The sequence below is a fragment of the Triticum aestivum genome, chromosome 7A (genome assembly GCF_018294505.1).
Source record: "Triticum aestivum cultivar Chinese Spring chromosome 7A, IWGSC CS RefSeq v2.1, whole genome shotgun sequence".
Classification (NCBI taxonomy): Eukaryota; Viridiplantae; Streptophyta; class Magnoliopsida; order Poales; family Poaceae; genus Triticum; species Triticum aestivum.
Genome location: NC_057812.1, coordinates 51,484,048 through 51,511,779, shown reverse-complemented (window position 1 = coordinate 51,511,779; position 27,732 = coordinate 51,484,048). Strand labels below are relative to the sequence as shown.

Sequence of the window (27,732 nt, the reverse complement as noted above, 5' to 3'; positions counted from 1 at the left end):
GGATTTGTGAACAATTGCGCACAAACATATTTGTGTACGTATATTTGAATATTTGATTTTATATTTATTTTTTCATTTGGACAAAAATCCATAAGTCCTGTTTTTTTTCATTTTGTAAATATTTTTTCTATTGGTGCTTCTTTTCCTAAACTCGTCATGTGGATATTTATTATACATAACTTGGTTTTATTAAAAATATGACATTATTTCTCCCAAAACATCGCATTTATTACTATCTTAGATGGCACTTTTGATTAAGAGCATGAGATTTTAACAATTAATAACACGGCATTTTTATTATTAAGAGCATGGCATTTTTATTTTCAGCGGCATGGGAGTTATTATTATTATTAAGCGCATGGCATTTTTATTAATAATAGGATGACATTTTTATTATTGAGAGGATGACATTTGAACTATTGAGAGTATGGGTTCGATTCCCAGGCACTCCTTTTTAGCTTTCTTTTGTTATCACGATGGTATCTCCTTTTACATGGCAATTTTTTCTTAAAAAATAACATGGTAGTTTATATTTTTATTATTATTTAAGAGATGACAACTTTTATTATTAAGAGATGGAATTGTTAAATTTTAAGAGAATCCATTTTTTATTAAGAGATGACAACTTTTATTATTAAGAGATGGAATTGTTAAATTTTAAGAGAATCCATTTTTATTAAGAGATGCCATTTTTATATTTTAAGAGATGATATTTTTATTATTAAGAATGGTATTTTTAATATTAAGAGATGACATTATTATTATTAAGTTATGTCATTTTATTATTAAAGATGTATGTTTATTATTATTAAGAGATGGCATTTTTATATTTTAAGATATGGCATTTTTGCAGGATGGCATTTTTACCGGATGGCAGTTTTTAAAGTTTAACATGGCATCCTTATAGCATGGCAGTTTTTATAGTTTAGCATGGCAATTTTATTTTATTTTCTAGATCATAGGATTTTTTTTATCATACTCATTGTAAATTTACAAATTAGAGCAATGTCATTTTTTATATAATAGCATGGCATTTTCATAATTCAGATCAGGGACAAATTTGTTTTTGTCTAAGATGGCAGTTTTTTGATCGGATATGGCTTTTATTTATTTTTTATATACATCATGGCAAATCTTATTTTTACATTTTTTGTGTATAAAATAAATGTAGTTGTGCCTAAAGGCCTGGGGAAGCTAAAGGCGGCCTCTCTGGGCTGGTTCGTTGGCTCCGTAGTGAACGAAACGTTCGCTTGTCAAATCGACAAACCATCCAGATATTAGGGCCCTTTTTGTTTATTGGTGTCTCAATCGATATATGCATTTTAGTCACCTTTTGTTATTATTTTATTTTTATATTTGTTGCGATTGCACCCTTTTTGGGCACAACTACAGTTTGTATGTGTGGTCACTCTTTTTTTCCCCTGTAAATGACCGTCTGCTCAACTGCAAATTTTGGTTGTGTAACCGCACTTTACTCAACAAAAAGTTGCATGCGCCGTAGACACTCCATTACTCAACATCTAAGAACAATCAGACATGATTAGTTTCAACACGCATAGGAGGAATCAAAGGCGTGCAAGTGAAAAAAAAAACTACCCAGCTGGTCCTCCCCTACCATGTTGCGATCTATGCCAATTTCATGATGGAACCTCTGGAATGAGGCTTAATAATCACAGCCCTGATCTCCTCCAAAAGCACCATGGTAAAGCTGTAATCATGCGATGCAACAGCTTGCGCAGAGATTATGGTACTATTTATCCCCACTTGTTAGTACATTGATTGTACAATCATGTGCTTAATTATACACGAACTACGCGATTTCTCTTGTGGTGCTAAGACTGGTCACAATGGGGAGAAACTTAGGAGTAACATCACACACTCCAATACAACTTTGCTTATGTGTTACATATTTAATGAAGAGAGAAATGCTTGTGGTAACTAGCTAAGTTATCGAAACATCACACACTCCAAGAAACAATGAGTCTATAGCCTAATAAATACATTGTTGCATGACACTACATAGATGTTCCTACTCACTATGAAGGTGATAACATAGTCTAGGGAAGTGTGTAAGTTACTAGACTATGAGGGTGTTTGGATACTCTCTAGTCATGTGACTAGTAGTAGTCAGACTAGAAGTTTTTAGTCAGGCCCTGTTTGGAAGATGACTACTACTAGTCAGCACTAAATGTCTCAGTATTAAATGTTCCTTGTGCAACACCAATTAGAGAAGAGAGGGGGACTTTAGTTAGTAAAAGTCAGGGGTGTTTGGAGGTTTACTGATTAAAGGTGACTACTACTAGTCTCTAGTCAGTAAAAATTAGGGGTGGGATGACTAGGGACTAAACTAGTTTTAGTCACCCACTAGTCAGTGGTGTTTGGAGGTTTACTGACTAAAGATGACTATTATTAGTCTCTAGTCTCTAGTCTCTAGTGATCCAAACACCTTTTATGTTCTTGTCCATTGTGACCGACCTAACTTAATCTGATCTCATCTTGGAACCTGAACAAGCAGGCTGGACCGACCGCGCGCAGCTGGCATGTCGGCGACCGAGCCGCACATGCTCCCAGTCCCAGTGGCGTACGGGCGGCACAGTCACCGTCGGATTAAACAACCCGAGCCCCCACGCCTGAGCAAATGATTGCTCCGCCCCGCCCGCCGTGGAAGCAAACCACCACCTCCCTCCCGACCTCCGGCCGCCCGATATTTATGGCGTCGCTGTACGTAGGGGTTGCTGGCCGGAGGTAGATCTGGCTAGCTTTTGTGCACCCTAGATCTGGCTAGCTAACTTCATGTCATAGAAAACAAATATCAGAGGATTGAGATACAATAATACAAATTCCTCAACCAACTGCAAACTAATCAGCGGTCAAATTAAAGTCGTATGTACCATTGCAGAGGCCGCACTGGCCTCTAGCATATTTGCAACTTGCACGTACGGACCAATGTATGCAGTGTCGTTGTGTACATGATCAACAGTACTTTGGAGCTACACAATCATCACCACCAAAAGGCCATGTGCGGCCGCAAATGATTCAGTGGTTCGCCAGATAGCTGGCTCAAGCTGATTAATTAAGCACCCACCGGTCAACGGGACTATGGGAGGGAGAGCCCCCCACCTGATCGATGACCCAGTTAGTTACAAAGTACAATTAGGCAGCCGTTGCATTAGTAGCACACCATGCATTAATATGACTAGCACATATGCCCGTACGTTGCAACGGAATTAAAAATTAACTTGTCCATCGGTGTGGCAAGATAGCATTCAGATTCACGGCAGGGAGACGCACATCAAACTCTGAAAAACATATCAGTCAACCATTAATCACGCAACAACCCTTAACACCGGTGTTAAGGATTAATTAGTTCTCCTTAGAATCCTCACATCTATACTTAGTTAGCTTTACACCTCCACACATCCAACTTGTAGCAACACTGATTGACCTCGCTACAACATGTGTTCGGCAATGGCGGTCATCCTTGTTGTGTCCATGTGGTCGTCTTTGCTACGTTGTTCGTGTGATATGTTGTCCTGGCAGCGTTTATGTAATCGGTTTTGCAGCACGACGGTCCAACTTCCCAATAGAAAAATAATAGCAGTGACGGGTGTTCCATTGGCATGCTTCCGGACGTAGCAAGCGATTGCCCTTCCAGCATTGTCTTATGCTTTGTGCAATAGCAGCGGGCCTAAAATGGTTGTGTGTGCCGTTTGTAGCAACAATGCTCGATCGAAGTTGCATGTAGATTAACCCGGTATTTTTTCTTTCAAAACAGTCAAACTTGATAGCGACAAAAACACCGATAAATAAAAAGATTCCGTTGCACATTGAAAAGGTTAACAAGCCGCCCAAAAATCAAAGTTGGAGGTAGGTCGTTTGCTTCTTTTTTCGATTTTGAGTAGTTTGCTAGCGAGATCCGATTGATCCCATGGAAAGAAGGCAGCAACATGTCCCGTGTTGCACACATCTCGGTGGTTGTTTTGTTAGTGTGTATTAAGATTCAACCGTCACTCACCAGCTATATATACCACTGCAACCAGGTATATTGTATCTTTTGTTAGTTAGATTCAACAATATCATACACTGCATGGGACATGCAAGCACATCACGAGACAATAATCCAGCCATACTTCCTACATTTATGTTTAGAACCAACATTAATTCTTTTGTCACGCTCTACTCTCACAATTTCATTTAATTAGAGACAATCTTAATTCCTTCACTCCCGCACCTTACCCTTCGTTGGGCTTGATGATTACTCAACAACTCTTCGGCGTATATAAACTGGTGGATTTTTGTGGATCGAATCGAGGTGGGATAAGTATTAAAGCAAACCCTCTCTATATGAAAAATGACCACGCTTTTAAATTTTTCAAAAATGGTCGTGTTTTCATATTTGTACATAGATTAAAAATGTTTTCGATTTTCAGTAAATCTTCGTGTTTTTGAAATAGGGTTCGGAATGGTTTTGTTCTAATTTTTCACAACTATTAAAAAATGTTCAGAATTTCAGAAAATGTTCCTGGTTTCAGAAATTGTTCACAAATTGAAAAATGTTCATGTTTTAATTTTAAGGAATTTCAAATAATGTTCCCGTTTCCAAAATTGTTCAAAAATGTTTTTAAAAACGTGTTTTCAAATTTTCTTGGAGTTTTTAAAAAATTGGAATTTTTTTGTTCAAATCTTTCACAGCTTTTCAGAGTTTTTGTGGAATTTCACAAATAAATCCCGTTTCCACAAAATTTTAAATAATGTTCATGTTTTTCTTTTTGCAGGAGTTTCATTTTTTTGTGTTTTCCAGTTTTTCTCGGGAGTTTAAAAAATGTTTGCGTTTTCACATTTTGTTTTGGAATTTTAAAAAAATGTTCCGGTTTGAAAACTTGTTCATGATTTTCAGAAAATGTTTCAGTTTTTTTAAAATATGTTCACAAAATATTGTGGTATTCTTTAACAAAAACAATTGCGTTCGAAATTTAAAAAATATTCGTATCTGCATTGGAGATTGGTTCTTGATGTTTTGCACTATCTAATAACCAGTAAAGTTTGCTAGGTCAACTGGTTGTAGTGTGACGTTGTTGTATGACATTCACAGACGTACGTAAAAAATTAACCCAGCGTCCGATCACGGACGAGAAAAATAGCCAGCGTTCCATGACGGACGAAAATTAGCTGGGTCCTCCCTTTAATATTAGATAAAGATAAAGATAAAAATAAAGATTCGAAAAACATCCTTGTCGATCGGGCTAATAATTAATAATACCAACCAAGCCAGTATTAGCCATAACTAGTAAGATCTAGTTGCACATTATTTGTCGCGTCAGCTAGCCAGCTAGTTAATGACGGCCCAGTACTCCTTCCATCCTTGAAAGAGTGTACTTCCAACTCTGTTGGAGGGTCAAACTATCTCAAAGTTTAACTGAGTTTGCATAAAAATATATCAATGCTTGTGAAACGAAATAGGTATATGACGAAAATATATTTTATCATGAATCTAATGCTACTAATTTGATGGCATAAATGTTGGTCTATTATTGTATAAATACGGTTAAACATAACAAAGTTTGATTTTTCAACAAAGTTGGAAGTATACTCTTTTAAGGACGGAGGGAGTATGTGCTAACCAACGCTTGCAATTATTCTGTAGCTAGAGATCATGCTGCATGATTAACGATTGGTAGTTATGGCGTTTGTTCCCGCAACTGTATACTAGGATTTTTCAGTTATGCATGTTGAACGACCACAAATATGTTCTCTCGTGATGGACTAGATGCTCTAACCGGCCAACGGATAGGTAGCTAAGCTAGCTGGACTGTACAGTCACAAGAATCGGACCGTACTACCGTGGAATTAACTTCTCTACGTCCGAGCCACGGCCATGATCATCCATTCATCCCCGTGGATGCTTAACAAACCTCTGTACTGTATATGGGTCATGCCTGTATGACCTGACTTATTGTACTTAGTTTAGACTATGCCCCCCTTGAACTTCTTAAAATCTGCAGAGCTAAATCAAATCAAAAATATATTTCTAATGGAGGATGGCGTTTGCTTCGATTTTGCACAGAACAACATATTACTAACTCCTTCCTCCGTTACATAATATAGTGCATATAGATTTTTGAAAAGTCAAACCTCGGAAATTTTGATCAAGTTTGAGGAGAAAAACATGTACATCTAGAATGCCAAACCTATATCATTGGATTCATTATAAGATGTAGTTTCATATTTCTGAGTGGAGTGTGTGCAATGAAGAAGAAGAAGAAGAAGAAGAAGAAGAACAAGGAAGAGGAGGTGGTAGTTCTTCACCTTTATTGGGCCAGGTAGGAGCCCACTATGCATTCAAGTCTTCCTTACTTCTCCATATACAGGATGTGAGTACTAAACCTGAGTTGAGCAACTCTAGCATCTAGGCCGGCGTCCATGCCAGGGTTGGGCCCTGATTTTCCCCACGAAGCTCAACCGAAATGCCGAAAAAAACATGAGAGGGTGTTTCTTTCAAGAACATTAGGTGTAATGCTTCATTACCTTATGTCTGAATAATCTTCTAATATTTTTACTACAAGATCATCATTTTCTCGGCCTTGGCACGGGTTTGACATTCATACCGGGTTTTGAAAACCTCGGTATGACCTAGGGGCTGCCCTAGTTCGCAAGTGCTGATCGTGGGAGCTATGTTTCGCTTATTGCGAGACGTAGCTCTGGCTCACCTCTTCCGTGACGCTAGTGGGTCATCCCAGTGTTCTAGCTGCATGCCTTTGCATGCATTTTTTTATTGTTATGTGTTTTTCATTTTTGATATTCACTGTTTGCTTCAATTTTTTCTGTTTTTCTCCTGTTTTCTCCGGGTTTTTTTGTTTCTTGTTTGTTTTTGTGGTTTTCTCAGTTTTTTCGGCTTTCACCGGTTTTCCTATGATTTTGTTGCCTTTTGAATTTTATTTTTTATTTTTACAACACAAGCCTACTTTTCCATACACATTTTTTATGGACAACGAACATTTTTATCGTTTTTAACATTTATTTCAAACATATGTCTTCATATCTATTTTTTCATACACATTGTACATTTTTGTGCATGTGAAATACTTTTAGACATGTTTACCATTTTTCAAATACATCTCTTTGAACAACTTTTCAAGTACATGTGAAATAGTTTTTAAATACACATTGAATTTTTTTTGAATGATACTATTTTTTCTATGCGGATATATTTTTTATGCTGTATAAATATTTTTCAAATGTGGAAAATTTACTTTTGAAGCTCGTGACTAGTTTGAAAATGTAACATATATTTTGAACGCTATAAAACAGTTTTTCTGAATTACACGCAAAATTATTTGCATTGGATATCATTTTTCAAATACATCACGTGCATTTTTTTTAAGTTCGCGAACATATTTTCAGTGTCATGGTCATTTCGTTTGTGCTCTCAACACTTTAATTAAATATCACTAAAATAAATGTTACACTGCTTTATTATTTCTGAAAATTTGAAGTATATTAAGTATTTTAGAACATATGTACTGATATTATTTTCCAAGATGTATACCAAAAAGAAAAACAGATATACATGCACCTGCGTAATTATGGGTGGCCCATTTAGGGCGTCGAGATGCTTGCATCTCGCTGTGTGCTGATCGCGGAAGCCACTGGCAATGCGCCGGCCGACGTCCGCGCTGGCGCGCCTCGGGATTCTCCGGCTCTGCCACATCCGCCCGCGCCATTCATCCTGCTGCATACGGATACGGCTACGTGCTCCGTCGTTCGGCTCTTCGTCCCTCCCAGAGAAGAGAATTATTCAGGGGCAAGAGCACTGCAGGAGCAGCTATGATTAATGGGAAATGGTATCTCCTCCGCTGGCTTGAATAAAAACTCCTGTACCACTGGCCCCTTCATGTCGTCCCTCTACCTCTGCTTCCCTTCCCTCTATCATGTCCCTGCCCCCCTCCCTCCATGTTTGATTGATTACTTTGTTAGTTGCTGCTAGATCTTGACTATTCTTCATAGCAACTCCAACCCTTTTTTATGCTCATTACACAAGTCTTCAAAGCACTCTATGCAGAGGCCCAGTAGGACCGGTGTGCGCCGTTAAATGATAGTGGGCCTGTTCCATTTGTATAGTGGATTTGTTTTCGATGCACGGTTGTTCCATTCGGCAACTAGGCATCATAGTATGCTGAAAAGAACAACGGCCAACCGGTGTGTGTTAGATACTGCTATTTTCTTCTTCTTCTTCTTCTTCTTCTTCTTCTTTCAGAAACAGAATTATTGACAGATGAAGCATATATTTGATACTTCATCACACTATGTGCGCACGCCATGCATTGTTAGCAATATACTGTATGTTGCATGTATCTGCAGGCATAATGCTAGCTTCTAGTTATCAAAATGAATAAAAAAAAATATTTAGACGCATTTTGGTTCTAGATACACCCACTTTTGCCCATTTTGATGACAAATATTCTCGAACAGAGGGAGTATAATATTGTCACTTGCACGTACGCACATCCGCAACGACTAGTTAGCTAGCCACTACTAATACTAACGACCGAGCTTGGTGGCAGAATCATTTATTAGTCGACAGCCGCGAACGACGGCATCGATCATCAGCGGCTAGGGCTAGGGACACTTGACGGTCTGACAGACCAAGAACCATGTGATCGATGGGTGACTGTGTGAGGTGCGGAAGCAATGATTCGACGGTTAGTCTTGTGTGGCTGCCCACTCATCATATCCACCATGATGAGACCGCTCGCCAGTAGTTCTGAGCTGCTTACATACACAGATCTCGGATCCGTCCGATGGACGGATGATCACCCGCACGCCTGCCTTCAGTCGTTTGTTGAGGCATGCATGCATGATTTCCGCCACATGCCACTGTCGGGAAATTACATGTGGTGGACTACTGATCCAACCATCTGTACACTCGATCGATACTGTGGTTGTATCTACGGCCTATGGCTGATTTTGCCAGCCAGTCGCATATCACGGAATTGACCTCTCTAATGGCGGCGGACACGTACAAATGTGCACACGGACAGGGCCTGCTCAATCCTCATTTTTCGTCCGCTACAACCATATACGTCAAATTTAACACTCTAAATCCATACAACATCATGCAACACTAAAAGCTACGTACTAGTAGCTAGAAACTAGCCTACTACTACTCATCGTCGAAGATGTAAACGATCTCTGTGCCGGCAGTGCCGTACGGACCGGCTTCCCGGTCGTTGGATTCCACCCACAGCTCGGACTCCATGTCCGTGAAGAGTTCAACACACTCCATTGGCGCCTCGGAGAGGAAGCAGCGGTTCGCCTCCACTTTCACCTCCTACTGGTTGGAGTCGAGGATGGTCTGCTGCTCCGCCGCCGCCTCCACTTGTGCGTTGCCCATGCTAAATCCGGCACTTGGAGGGGCCGGATCCGCCTCGCCTTCCTCCTCCTCCATGTCACCTGCTCCTCCTCCTCCTCATGCTCCGGAGAGTCCGGAGGTAGGCCGGGTGAAATCCGAGTGGCGCACCGAGCCTGAATCTCCTCTAGAAGCTACCACCGGTGCTTTAGAGTGAGCATGGCATAGGTGGTGATTGTCGAGCCATGGCTACCGGAGGTCCGAGCTGTGAACGAATGGGAGGTGGTTGTGCGGGGGGGGGGGGGGGGGGGGGGGGGGGGTGAATTGGACTCTGGCTAGGGTTGGGCGTCGGCGTCTCGCTTAAATAGTCAGATTTGGCCGTTCAAGCATGTAGGAGCGACGGCCTCACCGGACCGCTTGGCAACACGAGTGTCTATGTGGATCCCGCATGTCAATCTGACGTGACTGAAGTGCCGAGGCGCGTCCAAGCCTCCTCATATCCACCCCTAATATGGCTCGATATGGGGGGTGCCGGTCAGTTCAAATGCATAAAGCCGGTTTGGGGAGGCCGACTGGGTCACGATTTTGTGAACGGTCATCTATTGGGCTGTCCGCCCGGACATATGTGGGCGTTTGAAGAGCCAGGTTGTAGATGCTCTCAGCATGCATGGTCACCCAACATGTGAGTCGTCTATAACATGCGCGGGTCCACTTAGAAAAAACTATAAGAAATTAGGGAATGAAATACATGATATACGGGTTTTTCTTTTTAGTCAAGTAATCAAAATATAAATTTAGGAAAAATTAAGAGATTTTAGAGAAATTACACAATTTTTCAATGAACTATTAAAAAAATAAAATGTGATGAAAATAGGAACTGCAAAAAGATTATATTTGAGAAATTTTTGAAAATATGGGTCTTTTGAAAAAGTCTAAAGATTAACAGTAGTTGTGCCGGTCCAAACAAAATAGGTAGATTTCGGGCCAAAATACATGATCCGATAAAATGTGACACATGTAGGCAATTTCTTTTTTTGTGGGGGGGGGGGGGGGGGGGGGGTTGGTGGTGTAGGGGAGGGGCAAAGCAAACCCCTCCTAAACAAATTCGACTAAACAGGACCAAAATATACGGAGTATAAACTTATTAAATTTTGACCAAACATATTTTTATTTAGTTTGAATCTAACCGGGAATTTCCATGTATGGCATATTTCTGTGCCCACCAACTAATTCATAAAGTTTGAAGAAACAACTATAACGATTTTGATCAAAGTTCACTGAATATCAATCAAATAAAAAATTAATTTAGTTCAAACTATTCAAGTTTGAGGTTGAATTTTGTTGGTGCCCATCGATATTTCTGCAGTCATAAAATAATTTTTAAAATGGGGAACATTGTTTGGTAGTTACTACCTCCATTCCGAAATATATGACATTTATACATAGGAATTATTTTAGTTTGGAGTTAATTAGTACATGATATCAATAAAATAATGCCAAACTGATGTAAACATAGCATGAAATAGTCAAAATATGTCGACACATTTGACATGATGACGCAACACTCGGTAACGTGTTTTCTTCAGTTTATTTGTTTTGCTTCTATATTTTTTTGATCTGCTTTCTGTAAACACTCGGAAAATGTTTCATGTGTATTTAGAAAATGTGTAACATGTATTTAAATTTTTTCTCCATATATGAAAAATGCTCCTCGTGTATTTAGATAATGGTCACGGTATATTAAAACAGGTCATCATGTATTGACATAAAGAAGTTTTGCCTATCGGTGCTGTGCATTGCGAGAAAGCTCCAGCAACAGTGATTCTTGATCAGAATCCTTCCCTGGAGTGGCCATCGAGGATGATAATTCATATTGTGGGTAATATGAACAGGTTAAGTGATACTGCTCCTCCTTTTGAGTGGGATTGCCGAGTTATGCCAGAAATGAGTTTTTTTTTCTGAACTGAGAAGAAGCTTGTTTAGGTCTCCTCTTGATTCTGCATCTTCATGAACAAAACAAAATTACAAGAAATCCCATGTTACATGAAATAAGCCAAACAAAAAAACTACAAAAATCTAGGAAAAGCAAATTGTTGGGATCACAACAAATTAAATTACGAAATAAAAAAAGAATCAGTGTCTAGTTTTTAATCAGTCGACTCCGAAAGCACCTGGTTGAGCTTCCATAATACCTGAACGAAGGACCTCTCAGTTCACGAGACAGAGAAACAATACATTGACTGGAATAAAACAACACAACCATTATTTCTTGACAGGAACAATATTCTCTACCTCACCATCACTTTTTTCAAATTCTTAATTTAATTACTTGGTCCACGAAAAAAGCCACATCTTGGTAAGCCATTGGAGCTTGGCAAATAAAAGAGGCATTCATCAGAACGGACTGATTCAAACACAAAATCAGCATATCTACATTGTAGCTATTTAATCATTCCAAGTAACAAAGTAGCTTCCTTGATAAATGCATGAAAACTTAAAAAGGGACTGGTGATAGTCATCTTGGTTTAAATTAAATTAAAAACAACTGCATGAAAGTATCTTTTGGTTGGCTCAGACAGGGAAAATATTAATAGTCCAAAAAAATTGTAAGAAAGATGCGGTTACCTTTAACTGGTCCAAGACAACTGACATAAAGAAGGGCCATCATGATGCAGGTTCAGTAATCTACTGCCTCAGTCCGTTGTAAGGGTAAATTAATTTGTGCGAGACAGTACCATTATTAGTTTTAGTGGTCTTATTATTATGTTGCTAGATATCTGAAATGGCAAAAATTGGCTTGGCTACTCAGCACTCACTCATTCATGCAATTGTGGCTGAATTTAATATGTCAGTGATTCCAATTCTTTTACATAATGGTTCAGAAAAGCATCTCCATTTGTGATAATTTGAAAGAAACTTGTTAAATCTCCCAAAAAAGACCAAAGAACAATGAAGAAAAAATGGGCTACAGTCATTAGAAAGTCACAACAATATTGTAAAAATAGTTGATCCAGCGGGGCATCAAGCCTTACCTCTGTTTGGAGCTCGTCAAGCAGGTGGCTTTGTTCCATGGCATGGACGAGATGATCCTGCACACCCTGATATTCTGCAGCATTAGAAAGTGATCAAGAGGGTGACCCGGTGCAGCGCATGGTGTTCATCTTGCAAGGGAAACCGAGGAGCATGCAGCCGCTGACCAAGAGCATGGTGCCAGCCTGTGTTTTGATTTTCGGCTGAAAAAAGTGGATTTCGGCCGAATTTCAGCCATCTCGGCCTGGGGCGAAAAGTATATTTAGGCCGAAATTGCTCAAATTTGGTAAATTTTGGTCAAATTTAAGTCAAATTGCAGTCAAATTTTGGTCAAATTTCAGCCGAAATTTTCGAAAATGGCCGAAATTCGGCCATCTCGGCCCAGGGCGAAAAAAAGCTCAAACCGAAAATCTGCCAGCGTGCATGCTGGGTACCGGGAACTTACTCGGTAACGAGCTGCTGTTGTGGTGCCTGCATCGGCCGTTCGTGGGACGGCTTCGTCCATGGGGTTCAGTGGCAGCGGCGGCCCCGGGGATCCGCCACGGCAGCGGTGTGCGGAGTGCGGCGACTCCACACAAGCACAAGCTGCTTGGAGACCTGACCTGCCCTGAGGTTCCGTGATGGCGCCGTCGGAGGCGGCGGCGGAGGCGGGGAACCCTAGACAAAAGATTGAGGAAGGTCCGCGGCGGCGATCCCGTACCTCGTCGGCGACGAGATATGACGTGACCCTTACGTCCGCGGCGGCGATGCCGTACGTCTGCGCCAGCGAGATCGCACGAGATCCGGCAGTGTCTTCTCGAGATCGCAAGACGGCGGCGCGGTCTCCTCGAGAGGATCGATAAGACTTTTTTTTTTGCGGGGTGTTTTTATTTTTACTCTGTGCGTGGGCTGGGGAGGGGGGTGGGACGAAAAAATACCTACGAAAAAAAGGACGAAAATGATGGGACGAAAAATAACCGACGGAAACTATCAATTGAGACATCTCTATTCCTAATGTCTCAGTCCGTACGTGATTTCGTTCGCTCGTATCCTTCCCATCCCATCGAACGATAGGCCACCCCTCGATCCCATCCCACTTTCACCGATTTTTTTTATTTTTTTTATTAATCGAGACAATCCCAAATAAACCCCACAAAGGCCAAACAATATTAACCGATGACATCCCTTTCAAACAATAATAACCTTTCCAAATAATACTTTCCATACACAACAGGAATCAAATATTAACCGATGACATCCTTTCCAAACAATAATAACCTTTCCAAAAAATACTTTCCATACACAACAGGAATCAAATATTAACCGATGGCATCCTTTCCAAACAATATTATCCTTTTCGAATAATACTTTCCATTCACAACAGGAATCAAATCGCATCGCAATCGCAAACAGATATACAACGCCAATCAATCTTTTCGTTCTTTCCATCTTACACCTCCAATGCCCAAAAATAAAGCGACCAATCATACTCTGTCCATCTCACGCCTTCCATATACAACAACAAACCAATTTTCAAAACGTTTCTGAGCGGGACGGGCGAGGCCTGTTTCTCCATGCTTCCAGGTCTCGGTTTGGGATCCTACCAGTTTGCCATTGGAGCGGGTGGGCGAGGCCTGTTTCTTTCAAAGTTTGCCATCAGAGCAGGAGGCACCTGTGCCACCGCGGCTGCGAGTAACAGGTTAGCACCTACTGTTGTTCGACCAAGTTTAAACCATAGGGCAGTAAGTTGTGCACGCTTCACAATTTCCAACTTTACCTTTGTTGGTGAGTGCCGCAACTGTTCTTATGTAGTAGCCCCAACTGTTCATTATAGCTCCAGCGATGCACACATGGCCTTCTTATGTACGAGCGAGGCATCGAGCTGTTAGATTTAAGGAAAAAAATGGTATTAGAATCCCTGTAAAAGAGGTAAATCTCTGCGATTAGAATCTATACTCCTGTTCTTGATATGGACAAATGCAAAGCTTCGATTGTCACAATTTTTATAGATGGCAGAGTGTGTAAATCACTTTTTAGTAAATCACCAGTTTTGTTCTACAATGCCATATGGAGATATACAGTAGTTCTCAACTGTTTTCTAATAACTCTTTCCTCAAATAGTATGCAAGGGGATGAAAAGGTTATTGCCCTATTCCGATGAGCTCACAAATTTTAATGTGGCCCATTAAAACTCCTTGAGCTTCTTGCTGGACGTCGACTTCATCATTTCTAAAATATCTTCCAGACTTTTATGTTTGTCTCTTCAATGAACTAGGAACCCAGGTAGTGATGCCTCGCTGGGGTATTGGTGAGCATGTGATGAGTTTTCGGCACGTTTTATAACCTGATGAGTGCATTCAACAACATAAATCACTTCAGTACTAGGGGAAAATCAGCAAAACTAAAAACTATTTAAAAGCAGGAAGGAATAAATCCAATGCAAGCTTCCATTGTCACCGTTTTTATAGATGGTAGAGAGAGGGCGTAAATCACTTTTTAGTTACAGTGGTTCTCAAATTATGTAAATCACTTTTTAGTAAATAACCTTTTTAGTTCGACAATGCCATATGGAGATATACGGTAGTTCTCAACTGTTTTCTAAGAACTCTTCCCTCAAATAGTATGCAAGGGGATGAAAAGGTTACTGCCCTGTTCCGGTGAGCTCACAGATTTTAATGTGGCCCATTAAAACTCCTTGAGCTTCTTGATGGACGTCGACTTCATCATTTCTAAAATATCTTCCAGACTTTGATGTTTGTCTCTTGAATGAACTAGGAACCCAGGTAGTGATGCCTCGTTGGAGTATTGGTGAGCATGTGATCGGTTTTCTGCACGTTTTGTAACCTGATGAGTGCATTCAACAACATAAATCACTTCAGTACCAAAGGAAAATCAGCAAAATTAAAAACTATTTAAAAGCAGGAAGGAATAAATCCAACATTTGTTGCATATATATGTTTAGTTATCACAAATATTGAGGGTTTAATCTCTGGCGCTTCCTTAGTGTTGAGTCATGGGCTTTCCAAGTAGTTGATGTTAATGGGTCTGAGATATTGTAGGTTAAAGTATGTTAAATATAGTAGACGGTACTTGTTGATCTGTTTTTCCAATGATAGTTGTCTGTGACAGTGATGTCCTCAAATGACTTGACCCCGTTTGGTTCTCGGTGGGAAAGGGTGAATCTTTATAAGCAACACCGACAGCGACAAATGGAGGCAACAAATAACCTCCGACGCCCTCTTGGTGATATCACCAATGTTGATATACTCCCGAGCGAGGGTCCAGGTATATGGAATTTGAACAATATTGGTTTTTACTAATTTGATTTCAAGATTGGTTTCTACTAATTTGAAAAATCCCTTTTTGCAAGCCATGGGATGTGCCCCACAACCATCGAGCGGCTTGTTTATTCGTGAAGCAATAATACCATCTCCCTCAACCATTGAACTCCCCAAAGGGAGTCCAGGTATAACTCATCAGCAAGGTTTAAATGCCTCTGATATTGGTTTTTACTAATTTGAATAATATTTCAGATGCCATTGCATCTGACCCACAACCGTCGAGCGGCCTGGTTATACATGAAGCTACAATCCCCTCTGCTGAAACCATAGAACTCCCCAAAGGGAGTCCAGGTATATCTCGCGGTCCACTTGCTCGTAATCTGGTTTGTTTTATCATTGATATATTGTAGCCCTCATGGTGCATGATTGTAGCGGTAAATACGATTAACCTGTAGCTCCAGTCAACCGTGAGATCATTTATCTTGAATGTTCTGGTTCAGATGCTAATGTGTATATACATGTGTACAATAACAGATCCAGCTACAAGGGCCCGGGATGCCAAGAACGCACGGAGAAGAGCAGCTTATAAAAAGAAAAAAGAAGACCAAGGGTATCAAGAACAGATCGATAAGTTGAACACACGCAGACGAGAATCGTACCAGAAGAAGAAACAACATGACTCAAGAGAACAAAGAGAAAATATAAATGCACAGAGGCGAGCAGCTTATCAGAAGAAGACGCAAGACGACGCAAACACTGGTCATGTCTTATCACAACAGCAAAGAGATATTATAAATGCAAAGAGGCGAGCCACTTACAAGGAGAAGAAGGAACAAATAAACACGCAAAGACGTGAGACAGATCAGAAACATCGAGATAGCTTGGCACCAGTGCAGAAAGGGGAGATGAGTGCTCAGCGCCGACAACGGGAGAAAGCTATGCGGAACACCCCATGTGCTGAATCCATTGTGATGCCTCGTCCTGATTTAGCAACCTCAGCTGCGGCAAGCACATGCGTTCACACCTTCAAAACTTATGGTATTTCTCGCATGTGTACTCCACATCTTTTGTTCGTATGCATTAAACAAATATTTACTTGCTTCGTATCGGTGTAGCCGCCTACAGTTGCAGTACGGTGGACGATAATATCGTCATGTTGGATCCTGCGCAACAATCCCATGGTGAACAAATAGATTATGCTCCTACCGTCACGTCGTCCCCCACATACATTCGCAACACCGAAACTGATGGTAGTTATCCCATCAGTAATCAGCTTTCATTTTTTAATCATTCAACAGTTATTTATGATAATTCATAAATGTTGCAGGTGCATACCTAAGTAGAACCTTTGGTGACGGTGCTGTAGATGGCGACCTCATCGAAAACGATGATCACCTAAAAAGTGTCGACCAGCAAACCAGTGATCTGCTAACAATAGCGGATAGTGCAGCTGACGAGCAGAGGCATGAGTCCAGAGCTCAGCTTAGGACGAGAAAGCGAGCTTGCAAGGGAGGTATGGCAGCGAAGAAGCGTCAGGAGAAAATTGTCAAGCGAAAATCACCAAAGGTTCCACATGGTGAGAGGAAGGCTCTGCTAGATCGTCGTAATGAAAGCTTTGCAAGTAGGGTGAAGACCCCAACCGCCAGGACCATCTCCATACCGAAAATGAGCTCAACGGGACAACCAACCGTACTTGAAGCACACGGTGCCTCAACCTCATCTAGCACGCCATAGTACACGATCAGGAGTGAAGGTAACACTCCCATCCTTACTCTCCTTGCATCCCTTGACACTGAACCCTCATTTATTGATTCGGCACCTGCGCAGACGACATGGACGCTTGCCTTAGTGGTCTCATGAATGATAATCCCAACCCTGACAACCTCTTCGATGATGAGTAGTACATGTTTGCTGGTGAAGGTATGTACACCAGCTTGAGCAAGATCCACACGTTGGGAGTATCGCATTAATTAGAAACATTGTTTGCAAGCTCGGTTGTTGATGACATGGAGCACGACGAATTGGAAGACTCAAGTCACAATACCTATGTCGACCATGATCCATTGGACTATGTGTACTCAAACCTCCCCGACAGTACACACATCCTCAAGCACCCCGCGAACTGCGACCATTGCAAGGCCAAGAAGTTTGTGTCCGAGCCCCAGGATTCTGCTGTCGCAATGGGCAAATCGAGCTGAAGCAACCGGAGCCCATCCCGGAGCTAATGAGGCTTTGGTCTAGCACGGATGCGGACTCTAGGCATTTTCGGGAGAACATACGGTTCTTCAACGGCCACTTCTCCTTAACAACTCTCGGCGTCAGCCTGGATGAAAGCTACACAAACATGAAGTCTGGGGTGTACACCTTCCGGGCGCACGGCACCATCTACCACAATGTTCATTCCTTCGGGACAACATCCCGTCCAGAGCATCTACAGTTGTACTTCTACGATGACGACCCAGGCCTAACCCATCGCCAGCCTGCCACCAAGCAATTAGATCAGAATGTCGTCAGAAAGTTAGTGGACATACTCAAGGAAAACTCGTACTCCCAGCAATTTAGGAGTTTGGGTGCCCACAGGGACAACCTCGACGATTACAGGATAGACCTCAACACAGACCAGAGACTAGATCAACGGAAGTATAATAGACCTCTATCATCGGAGGTAGCTGCAATTTGGGTGGAGGGCACGGACCTAGCGAAGAGGTTTGATAGGAGGATTACACTTTGCGGGAACGACAACCGAGGCATAGTATACATGTGACATCTGGCTCGTATGACCCGCTCTCTTACCCATTATTCTACCCAAGGGGTGAGCTTGGTTGGCATCTGAAACTACCTAAACGTGATGTCCCTTGGCCGGTTGTGCAACAATCAAGAGGTAGACGGGATGATGATGATGATCAGGATGCAGGTAAGCCTTATGCGTATTCTGTCGTTTAGATGAATTGTATAGTTCTCGTATGAATCCTAATGTCCGCATTACTCATCCATATGCAGAGGGGAATAGCAGGTTATGCGTCTCCGTGAGAGACTACTACTATTACATGCTGCAGACACGACCTGGTATATTCAATCCCATACTCTGTGGAGCACGATTGCTCCAGCAATGGGGGGTGGACATGTACATCAAGATTGAGAGTTGTAGGTTGAAATGGTACAGGAAGAACCAGACAAAGATCCGTGCCGACCTATATAAGGGAGTTGTTGATGCAATTACATCCGGGGAGACCCGAGCAAGCGCTGTTGGAGTAAGGATTGTGCTCCCTAGAACGTACCCAGGTGGCGACCACGACATGAAACGGAGACATATGGATGCCATGGCAATTACCCAGGTGGCGACCACGAGTTCCAGAAGAGGGGCCTCCCCCACGCACACTTTTTGTTGATCATGGATTCTGCCTATAAGCTTGTCGTTCCGGAGCAGTACGACCAACTCATTTCTGCCGAGCTCCCAGACAAGCAGAGGTATCCTGAACTCCATGCCTTAGTACTGAAACATATGATGCACGGACCATGCGGTGCTCTCAACCCCAAAAATGTGTGCATGCAACAGAACGAGTGCAAGTGCAGATACCCGCGACCATTCAATGACAACACGGCACAGGGCAAGGACTCATACCCAGTTTATCATCGTCGAGATGATGGTCAGCAGGCTAAGGTCTAGGGTAAAATGTTGGACAACAGATGGGTTGTGCCGTATAACCCTTACCTTCTGCGGATGTTCAATTGCCACATCAACGTTGAGGTTTGCTCCAGCATAAAGGCCGTCAAATACCTTTACAAGTACATATACAAGGGCCATGATAGGGCTTCTTTCAGCATCGACCAGCCCGATGCCGATGGTAACATTGATGAGATCAAAAGATACGTAGACGCGAGGTGGGTTACTCCTCCAGAGGTGATGTGGAGAATATTTGGCTTCCCCTTGTGTGCCAATGACCCACCTTCCTATAGTTGCCTCTTCATCTCCCGAATATGCACAGGGTGGCATTCAATGAGCAAGCTCACTTGACCGACGTAGTCGCCTCTGACAATGCTTCCAAATCCATGTTGACAGAGTATTTCAAAGCTAACCAAAACCACCTGTGGGCTAGGAATATATTGTACAAGGATTTTCCTGGAAGGTTCACATGGCAGAAGGGTAAGAAGTATTGGAAAGAGCGGGTGGAGCGTTATCAGATAGGTCGAATTGTGTCTGCCAATCCTGCCGAGGGGGAGCGATACTATCTACGTGTGCTGCTAAACCATGTTGCTGGCAAGACATCCTATGAGGACCTGCTCACCGTGGACGGTAGGCTATGCGGGAGCTTTAGAGAGGCTGCCGAAAGGTTGGGACTCATCGAGGCAGATAACACACTCGATGACTGTCTTACCGAGGCAGAGCAGTGGGCAATGCCATGTTCGCTCAGGAGGCTGTTTGCAACAATTTTGGTGCATTGTGAGCCGGGCGACGTGCGTAGTTATGGGATAGGCACTTCGAGCCTATGTCTGATGACTATCGCCGATCACACACGTGCTCGGTTGAGGTGGAGCAGATGGTGTTGCTTGACATTAGGGGTATGTTGCAGTCCATGGGCAAAGACATAGCTGATTTCGCTCTTCCAAGCATTGATGATGCGTTCGACCCAACCGAGGGCGAGGCCAGAGAGGTATCGAGGAATCCACCGTCGATTTTGACACCAACGACGCTAAATTGGCATCATCGCTAAACTTGGAGCAGAGGGCTGCATACGATGAGATACTAGCTGCAGTTGAACGTGGTGATGGGGGGGTGTTCTTTGTTGATGGCCCGGGAGGTACAGGGAAGACCTTCCTGTACAAGGCGCTACTCGCCAAGGTTCAAAGCGAGGGAAACATCGCTATCGCTACCGTGACGTCAGGCGTCGTCGCTTCTATCGTGCCTGGAGGTAGGACTGCCCACTCGAGGTTCAAGATCCCATTGAGCTGCGACGACGGCGCCTCATGCACCTTCACGAAGCAGAGTTGTACCGCCAAGCTACTGAGGATGGCCTCATTGATACTATGGGACGAGGCCACCATGACTAAGCGACAGGCGGTCGAGGCACTGGACAACAGCATGCGCGACATCATGGGAAGACGAGACCGACCCTTTGGAGGTAAAACTGTTGTGTTTGGCGGGGATTTCAGGCAGGTTCTTCCGGTCGTCAGGAGGGGATCCCGGGGTCAGATAATCGATGCAACCCTCCGAAGTTCACATCTCTGGAAGGGTATGCGCCAGCTAAGGCTCGTCACCAACATGAGGGCTCATAATGACACCTGGTTTGCGGATTACTTGCTAAGGGTAGGCAATGGCATCGAGGAAGTTGACGATCAAGGAAACATATGACTCCCTGAAGATATTTGTGTGTCGTCTACAGGCGAGGGTGACGACCTGGAGAAGCTGATTGACCATGTGTTTCCGAGACTACATGACAACATGTCTGATCCGAATTACATGACTTCTCGCGCAATCCTCTCCACCACGAACGACAACGTCAACAAGATAAACATACGCATGGTAGAACGTTTTCGGGGAGAAGAAGTAATCTACCATAGCTTTGACAGTGCAAAGGACGACCCATATGGCTACTACGCTCCCGAGTTCCTTAATGGATTGACTCCCAACGGTCTGCCTCCGCATGCACTCAAACTGAAGCTCAACTGTCCTATCATACTTCTGAGGAACAATGATCCGGCTAATGGTTTGTGTAACGGGACGAGGCTTGTGGTGCGAGGTTTCCAGAGGAACGCCATCGACGTAGAAATCGTGATTGGACAACACGCGGGTAGGAGGGTTTTCCTTCCTCGAATACCCCTATGCCCGTCTGACAACGACATGTTTCCATTCAAGTTCAAGAGGAAGCAATTTCCTGTAAGGCTTAGCTTTGCTATGACGATTAACAAGGCTCAAGGACAGACGATTCCGATCGTTGGCGTGTACCTACCTAATCCGATGTTCTCTCATGGTCAACTCTATGTCGCATTGTCTCGAGCCACCGCGAAGAGAAACATAAAGATCCTCATTGAGAAGGAGAAGGAGAAGGAGAATGGCAAGAAGCAAAGCAGTAAATCAAAGAAGTGAAAAAGACCTGCCTTGTCCTTACAGACCTCAATGAAGAACATCGTCTATAAGGAAGTCCTTACAGGCTGAAGTCCGCTCTTAGATATGACAGGGATTTACTCTTATGCTACATATAATTTGGTGCTCTTCGGTGTTCTTGTACAGATCTCTATCTTTCGATGTTACCAATTGAACTTTATTATGTTTATACTACAAGTCAAGTAATAATAATATTGCCTCGAATTTGAGACTTTGCAAGTTGCCAAATTTTGCTGTATGTGACATTATTTTTCGTTTTGCTGGTTTGCTTATGTATATTATTCTTTTGTTGTTTTGTAATCAATCATCTACTACATCTAAACTCGGCTTTGTTTTCCTACACAAATATTGCACACTGCCTGGGTCACTCTGTTGTTGTAAAACTAGACTCCACTGTAGTGTTCTAAAGGACAGACCCAGTGCATAGAAGCTCCCACACAAGGTGGGGTCTGGGGAGGGATTATAGGAACCTAGTCTTACCCCTGCAAAGTGCAATGCAGAGAGGCTGGTTCGAACCCAGGACCTCTTGGCACAAGTGGGGAGGACTTCACCACTGCGCCAGGCCTGCCCTCCCCACTGTAGTGTTCTACATGAGAAAAATATTTATGATGCGGCCCCAAAGCAGGCACAGGCATTGTTATTTATTTATTTTTACTATGTTATTTATTTCCCTTAAGCAGAATAACTCTGGTTGCTTGATCATGACCGGAGGCTATCTTTGGTATTAGAACTACAGTTACACCAATGGGTTATTTGCATCTCAAGATAAATTAGTCACTGTTAATCAACAATGAAATGTGGCAGTTGGTTCTTCAATAATTGATGGTACAGATGGGCAAAGCAGCAATTATATACCACACTGGATTAATGGTACAAATGGTGAAAGCAGCAATGATATACCACACTGGATTGATGTTACAGATTGGACCCAAATACCTCCCTGAATTTTTTTTCAAAGGGTGCGATACTGGACCACCACACAATATCGAAACTACATCTTTATATTATTTATCATATGTGGAGGTCTCTGTATAGTCTCTTATTTCCCCCTTAATTGAATTTTATAATCCTTACTTTTCAATACATATTTGGACATTGGTGTGACAGAATGTAAACATAAAAAATATAGAATTCTTGTTGAGATTAATATGCACCTTTATTACATCCAGGGACAGGGTCTTGGAGAATTTTCATCCGCTTGGTTATTTTCTCACGCCGTGCCCATCAAAAAAAGTAGACTTTCAGCGACCAGATTTGTAGCTTCTGTAATGGGGAGTGTGAATGTGTGTCCATGGGGTGTATAAGAATACGCAAATTCAAAAAGAATACATTTAGAATAGTCAAAACTGGAAATTGTGCATTGAACTGACCCTTTCTGCAAGGCTATGGCTGTCAGTTGCTTGACCCCTTCTTGCCCTCACATGGATGAAACCTTGCTTTGGTGGTGGAGGATTTTGATCAACAGCCTTAGTAGTATTTCTTGAATCAGCTTCATCATCTTTTCTGAAACTACCACTCTCATCATTGGATTTATGTGCCTTGAAACACTTTGCTTCTGTGTCAGTCTGCACATTAAGATTCCAGTGAATTAGCGATTAGGACAGACGGGAGAAAGAACAATGATCACTTGCTCTCTGCATAAGCTGTGTTGTGGGCATTTTTCTTTATTACTAGAATATAACAAAAATATTGTAAACCACCTTCTGGCCTGCCAAGTGAAACAACTATTAAACTGTCAATCGGCACATCACAGCTTTTATAAGGGGAACAAAAATGGCACTACTAAAATCAAATATCACATATGACAATAATGATAGCTTGCAGACCATCACGAATATGATGCCTGCTAAAATATCACAGTAGGTTATCATGTTTATACTCAATCTATACTGTACTCACTGGACGATTTATACTCCCTCTTCAGTTATAAAAAAACACAGTACTCTGTATTCCCGAGTAGTCTCATTGCGAACAATAATATTACACGAAAATATCACAAATATATTAACTTTGATCTCTGTTACTAATTAGGAAGAAGGTCATTTCTACTGAAACCACAATGAAAATGTCAATACACTGCAAATGCCAGTGAACCTGTAATCCCAGTCCACGTCGTCGGATGAGTGGAGGAAGGGGATGGGAGGGGGCGGCGGTGGGAGAGAGGGAGCCGGTTGTGCTTGCATCTGATCGCCGTCGGCGTGGACTGGCCGTAGTAGGTGTGGGCGGGGACGCCGGCGTGGGCGCGCACGAAGTGCTCAGGGCGGTCAGCGTGTACCGCCTCCGATTGCCGTCGGCTGTGTGCTCGGAGAAGAAGCCGCGGGAGGCGAGCAGGCGGAGGAGACGCTCGAGGACGGACGGGTCCGGGTGGCCCGTCGGGAGAAACTCCGCGGCCGAGGGAGAGGAGTGGACTGGCCGCTGCCTGATCTCTCGATCTGCCACTTCTCTTTTCTGATGAGAACAGCGGAGGGGATGAGAGGGCGCAGCAGTGGGAGGTGAGGGTGGAGGCCGGCAGCTGTGGGGGTGAGGGCGGAGGCCGGCGACCAGCAAGGGTGAGGGTGGAGGCCGGCGGCCGGCGGCGATGCGGGGAAGAGGAGGGCGACACGGGCAGGGGAGTGGATGACGTTCAGAGAGTGGAGTGGCTGTGGAGTTAGTGGCGTAGCCACAGGGGGTGGCCAGGGTGGTCCATGGACCACCCTAGGATGCGGCCCATTACCTTGCTACAATATGTGAAAAAAGAGTTGGGTCAAGGCCCAAGTCCAACAAGTCACGAACAGGACCACGTCTGCACGATCAGATCGTTCGTTTCCTCTCCTTTTTAGCTCGTACAATCCTCTGAATTTTTTTCTCGTCGCACACTGAACCGCTGGAAGACTCAAACCGACGCAGGGCGACACAAGATTGGCCAATCTCAAAAATACAGAAGCCCTAGCGTCTAGCAAGGCGGTGATCGCCGACCAGTGAGCCGGCGACCCGCGACCAGCCGGCCGGCGGCACTAGCAAGACGCAGGGCGGAGGTAGACTATGCACCAGAGCCCGGAGGCCGCGCACAGCGCCGCATCGGTTAAGGAAGGAGCTCCACTTCTCCACGGACTTCACATCTCTTCTAATTCGAAGTATGATTTCCAAATCCCTTAGGTAAAATATAATTTCACCTTTATAGTTTGAACAAGTTTAGCCGTGAGTGCAAACTTTAAAGTTTTTCGCAACTTGGAATTGACAAGTTGAGCTCAATGATTACATGAGTTCATTTGAACTGATAATTGGTAAACTGAAATTCCTTTTATTGTATAATTGTTGCAAAATGAAGAGAACCGAAGACATTGCATCACATACATTAAGTGATATGCTTTCTTCAGAGTAAATGAGAATGTTATAATCAAGACTTTCCCGACAAATAAGGTGTGTTATTCCGACAAATAAGGTGTGTTATTTTCTTTTGGGCAAATTTAGGACCCAAACCATGATTTTTCGTGTGCTTTGCAAGACCCTATTAATATATGCTTTTGGCAAATCATATACCGGTATGTGGATATTTTGCATTCGTGGTACAAAAAAATGATGTCCACTGGACCACCCTGACCTAAAATCCTAGCTACGCCACTGTGTGGAGGGATAATCCTTAACTCCGTCGCCACCTGCCAACAGCTTCTCGAGGAAAATTCTGGAGCGCTCGATGCCTTTTTTTAGATAGCTTGCCAGACATGGTTTTTAGTTGAATCGGTCACTTTATATGTATATATTGTCAATTTGCCATTTGTAGTGGACTTCAATTTTTATACAATTGTGATCGTGTTATATTGTCTCTACCTGTGAAATTTAGCATACATTATATTTATATATAACTTTCCCAAAATATTTCAAAAGCCCGTGGCAAGCATTCTACTAGTTAGAAGTAGAGATAGTATGCTGCCGAAAAGAACAACGGCCAACCGTTGTGTGTTAGCTACTAGTATTATTTTTCTCAGAAACAGAATTATTGACAGATGAAGCATGTATTTGGATGCGGTTCCTGCAGAAAAAAGCGAGGGAGAGAATCATTTGATACTTCATCGCATTATGTGCGCATGCCATTGCTAGCAATATATATTGCACACATCTGTAGACATAATGGTAGCATCTAGTAGCATATTATCACTTGCACGTACGCACATCCGCAACGACTAGTTAGCTAGCTACTAGTACTAACGATCGAGCTGGGTGGCAGAATCATTTAGTCGACAGCCGCGAACGGCGGCATTGATCATCAGCGGCTAGCTAAGGGACACTTGACGGTCTGACAGCCCAGGAACCATGTGGTCGAGATGTGTGACTGTGTGAGGTGCGGGAAGCAATCTGTGGTCGCCCACTCATCATATCCACGATGATGAGATCGCTCGCCAGTAGTTCTGAGCTGGTTACATACACAGATCTCGGATCCATCGGATGGACGGATGATCACCCGCACGCCTGCCTTCAGTCGTTCGTTGCGGCATGCATGATTTCTGCCACATGCCACTGTCGGGAAATTACATGTGGAGTTGTGGACTACTGGTCCAACCATCTGTACACTCAATCGATACTGTGGTTGTATCTACGGCCTGTGGCTGATTTTGCCAGCCAGTCGCATATCACATAATTGACCTTTCTAATGGCCGCGAACACGTCCAAATGTGCACGCGGACAGGGCCTGCTCACCCCTCATTTTCCGTCCACTACAATCATATACGTCAAATTTACTTTCCTCAAAAAAAAATATACGTCAAATTTAACACTCTAAATCCGTACAATATCATGCAACACTGAAAGTTACGTACTACTAGCTAAAAACTAGCCTACTACTACTCATCGTCGAAGATGTAAATGGTCTCTGTGCCGGCAGTGCCGTATGGACCGGCTTCCCGGTTGTTGGATTTCACCTGCAGCTCGGACTCCATGTCCGCGAAGAGTTCAACGCACTCTGTTGCCGCCTCGGAGAGGAAGCGGCGGTTCGCCTCCACTTTCACCTCCTATTGATTGGAGTCGAGGATGGCCTGCTACTCTGCTACTCGGCCATTGCCTCCACTTGCGCGTTGCCCATGCTAAATTTGGCACTCGGAGGGGCCGGATCCGCCTCGCCTTCCTCCTCTTCCTCCTCCTTCATGTCTGCGTCTGGCGCCTTCTCCTCCTCATCATCATGCTCCGGAGAGTCCGGAGGTAGGCTGGCTGCAATCCGAGTGGCGCACCGGGCCTAAATCTCCTCTAGAAGCTACCACCGGTGCTCTAGAGTGAGCATGGCATAGGTGGTGATTGTCGGGCCATGGCTACCGGAGGTCCGAGCTGTGAGCGAATGGGAGGTGGATGTGAAGGAAATATGCCCTAGAGGCAATAATAAAGTTATTATTTATTTCCTTATTTTATAATAAATGTTTATTATTCATACTAGAATTGTATTAACCGGAAACATAATACATGTGTGAATACATAGACAAACAGGGTGTCACTAGTATGTCTCTACTTGATTAGCTCGTTAATCAAACATGGTTAAGTTTCCTAACCATATACATGAGTTGTCATTTGATTAACGGGATCACATCATTAGGGGAATGATGTGATTGACTTGACCCATTCCGTTAGCTTAGCACTTGATCGTTTAGTTTGTTGCTATTGCTTTTTTCATGACTTATACATGTTTCTATGACTATGAGATTATGAGACTCCCGTTTACCGGAGGAACACTTTGTGTGCCACCAAATGTCACAACGTAATTGGGTGATTATAAAGGTGCTCTACAGGTGTCTCCAAAGGTACTTGTTGGGTTGGCGTATTTCGAGATTAGGATTTGTCACTCCGATTGTCGGAGAGGTATCTCTGGGCCCACTCGCTAATGCACATCACTATAAGCCTTGCAAGCATTGCAACTAATGAGTTAGTTGCGGTATGATGTATTACGGAACGAGTAAAGAGACTTGCCGGTAACGAGATTGAACTAGGTATTGAGATACCGACGATCGAATCTCGGGCAAGTAACATACCGA

The 27,732-nt window shown here is 43.1% G+C and overlaps 1 protein-coding gene across 1 annotated transcript; it reads right to left on the bottom strand.

The window, feature by feature from the left end:
• Positions 1 to 11,087: 11,087 nt before the first annotated feature.
• LOC123152983 (uncharacterized) lies at positions 11,088 to 13,931 on the bottom strand. Its single transcript, XM_044572323.1, has 4 exons — positions 13,846 to 13,931; positions 12,822 to 13,293; positions 12,379 to 12,452; positions 11,088 to 11,349 (listed from the first exon to the last, which is right to left on the bottom strand). Exons 1-4 carry the CDS (start codon positions 13,929 to 13,931, stop codon positions 11,280 to 11,282), a joined length of 702 nt encoding a protein of 233 aa, XP_044428258.1. The 3' UTR covers positions 11,088 to 11,279.
• Between the last annotated feature and the right edge of the window lie 13,801 nt (positions 13,932 to 27,732).

Coding starts and splice junctions, on each gene's coding strand:
- LOC123152983 (XM_044572323.1), bottom strand. CDS start 13,931: ATGGAGAAACAGGCCTCGCCCGTCCCGCTCAGAAACGTTTTGAAAATT. Junction 13,294..13,845: donor GAAGGCGTGAGATGGACAGA/GTATGATTGGTC, acceptor TTTTTTTCGTAG/GTATTTTTTCGTCCCACCCC. Junction 12,453..12,821: donor CAACAGCAGCTCGTTACCGA/GTAAGTTCCCGG, acceptor CTAATGCTGCAG/AATATCAGGGTGTGCAGGAT.